Here is a 3103-nt window from a genome sequence, read left to right on the forward strand (position 1 = left end):
AACTTTGCCAATTACAATGTGTACACTTATAGTACAAATATTGTGCTTCCATTCAACATGCATATTTTACTTTGAAGTTTTGACATACTTTACCTCTTTTCCTACTGGATTTATCTTGCAACTTTTTAAATGTTTAAAGATACAAATAGAAGTTTCAACAAACTTTGTGATACATGTAGATTTTTCATGAATGTACTATAAACTGCTTATATAAGAAAGAGAGAACAACAACTTTTTCAGCTAGATAACTGTCAAAAATTTGACTGCAGGTGGGTAGGGAGAAATGTCAGACTCACAGTAGCTCTAAATTATCAGTCAATTCTTTAAAAAAGGTCTTTGTATTAAAACATTTAGAAAATAATGAATGTTCACAGATCTAGAACATTGGTTATTCCTCAACATCAGTAATTAAGGGACATAGTCCTTTATGTTGTACACCTATTGTTCTACATATGTACATATCTAATTCACAACTTGCAAATCTTTGTTTTTCATGGCTTATGATGAACAACGAAATAGATACTTTGCGAAATCGCGAAATCACGAAATGACGACATATCCACAACCCCCAAATTTTTTTTTCAATAAAATCTAATATTTAAATAATGTCCGTGACCACCGCAGTTGGTTTACTGGGTTTAATGAACGGATTAGTTATGGAATATTTTGAAGTGACTTCAATCACGGTCGAACTACAAAGTGATACATGTGATACATGCGGAGGCCGCAGTGTGTTACCGGCGTTATACTGCCTCCCACCACAGCCTTGCGGACTGATATAGAAAAAAACGCTGGTGGCTCCTCAGAAATACGGTGGGCACTTTCTCCGCCGAAAACAGACGATTTTGAATCCAAAACTGGCATTGATCTTTGTTTTCGAGCACACCAACCTCGCCTAGGTACACGATGTGCCCAGCCGCGCTTGTAAACTTCCGCAAAGCCTACTTTTCTCTTTTCTATGCGAGGGAAGCGTTCGTATCCGCCGCCATTGTTCATCTCATTCAACCCATGAGCACTGGGGCGAAAACCAGCCCTGCCATGCAGAGATATGCGGATCAAAGGTCCACCCCCCCCACCACATAGCTACGCACGCTACCCACCAACAGATAGCTGCGTTTCGATAGCTGCGTTTCGACAGCTAGTGTTTGAAGATTACAAACCTCAATTCCAAAATGTTATGGCTTTATTTCGAGAGAGATTTGTGAAGCTTCACAACTCCCCTGACTAAACAGGTACTGTAGTGACTGTGGGAGTACGTGTTCATACTGATATTTTCATGGCGGCTCATGATTTTGCCATGTATCACTTTGTAGTTTGACCGTGATTGAAGTCACTTCAAAATATTCCGTTACGTACCTAATCCGTTCATTAAACCCAGTAAACCAACTGCTGTGGTCACGGACATTATTTAAATATTAGATTTTATTGGAAAAAAAAAATCGGGGTTGTGGAAATGTCATTTCAAGATTTCACAAAGTATCTGTATTTTGTTGTTCATCATAGGCCGTTTTTCATTGAATTTTCAGGGAAAATGGATGTCTCTTTATAAGTCTCAAAAGACAGACTTTTAATCAGATCTATTTTGAAAGGAAATTGTACCGATTGGACATTAGATAGCAATATCTGTGGTACCTCCATGGTTTAACTTTAGACATGGAGAGTATGTTGATAAAAGTAACATAGTCACACACATTTGTACTTTGGTTCAACCCCTAAATTTTAATGTAGACTGAAATGTTTATTTGTCTATGGGTACAGAGACCCATACACAAATGAATCTTTTAGTCTACACTTAGTGTTGGGAATAATGTACAACCGGCAAAAGCGAAATGCTTTCCTGGTCACAAGTCACAATTTTAATGTTTTAACAAACTCAAAGATGTAATTTTTCTGTCAATACAGCTTCCTCTTATATTTTATATGCAAAGGTGAGAATATACCAGTATTTAATTAACGAATTTCTTTTTGCAAAAAAGCACACTGAATTTTTTTCTATTTTTAAATTTAGAAAAAAGTACATAGTGCACTGTCCCCTGTCTCGATAAACAGTCTTAGTCAAACCATGGAAGTTCGAGAGCGACTCTACGTCAGACCATGGATGTAAAAAATTTTTTACATCCATGGTCAGACGTTGAGACACCCGACAACAGTTCAGTATCACTGATTAGTGCACATTAGTAACAGATAAAGAATTATTTTACCTTTGCCACTCCTTCTTCATTGGCATCAATTCTTTTTGACATTTGCATCTGCTGCCACATATCTGAAACGGGGGTTACTTTTTCCGACGAACGTGACCTGTCCATCAATTGCTGATTACTTGGAAGAGAGTTGAGGGACTCGATTTGGTTTTCCAAGCGCGAAACTTTCGCTTCCAACACATGATAAGTCGATCTCGTTGGTAGTGGTATTGGGTCGGATGATCCACCGTCGTCCGCGTCCCGTCCATCTTTCAACTTGTCTTCGTCGGTAACGGCTTGGCCAGCTTTTTCAAGTTGTGACTTTGTTAATAATTCTTTGTCCGTGGCATCAACTTCAGCTTTGACGTCTCGAAGATTGAGATGTTCGACCACTGCATGAAGGAAGGTGTGTAAGACGTTGAAATTCACAGCGCCTACTTCGGGAGTTCCCAAAGCTAGGTCGACCATTTCTCCGAGGCGCATAGTGGCCGTCATATTTTCTGGTGATATAGATCGCCGGAGCGACTCGACGTATGACTATTGCCGTAAAATCGGCCGTCACTAAGCTTACGTAGTATATTTGTAATTTCCACTGTGATTACACGGTCTAATGAACGTCTTCCTTATTTCTCGCTCAATGTGAGAACCATAGGAATACTTACTAAATATTACTCCGCCGTCCGCTATGTTTCATCAGGATTTTCAATATTTTGGAACTGGCGATTTTTGTCCAGCGTCACTTCTCCTTAAAAATCAAGATTATTAATAATAGATTAAAATACATATATAATAGTAATTGGGAATATCACAAATGGCTTTGTAATTGCACCAACGGGTCATATAGTTCCGTTGACGGCGTATGAAGAAAATACAGTGAATGAAGTAAATCGTCCGGTTCATAGCAACACCACCAAGCTGTTTAT

At 38.7% G+C, this 3103-nt stretch overlaps 1 protein-coding gene across 11 annotated transcripts in view; it reads right to left on the reverse strand.

The window, feature by feature from the left end:
- The window catches only part of LOC139152187 (glutamine-rich protein 2-like), an 83022-nt gene extending 80187 nt beyond the window's left edge, over positions 1-2835 (reverse strand). For 5 of the 11 annotated variants that reach the window (XM_070725313.1, XM_070725310.1, XM_070725314.1 and 2 more), the window contains exon 1: positions 2202-2834. In XM_070725313.1, coding sequence (XP_070581414.1) covers positions 2202-2675 — 474 coding nt within the window. In that variant the 5' untranslated portion in view covers positions 2676-2834. Of the gene's footprint in view, positions 1-2201 lie in introns of all 11 variants that reach the window. The other 6 variants (XM_070725309.1, XM_070725307.1, XM_070725318.1 and 3 more) reach the window with 4 other exon arrangements.
- Between the last annotated feature and the right edge of the window lie 268 nt (positions 2836-3103).

The sequence above is a fragment of the Ptychodera flava genome, chromosome 15 (assembly GCF_041260155.1).
Source record: "Ptychodera flava strain L36383 chromosome 15, AS_Pfla_20210202, whole genome shotgun sequence".
Lineage (NCBI taxonomy): Eukaryota > Metazoa > Hemichordata > Enteropneusta > Ptychoderidae > Ptychodera > Ptychodera flava.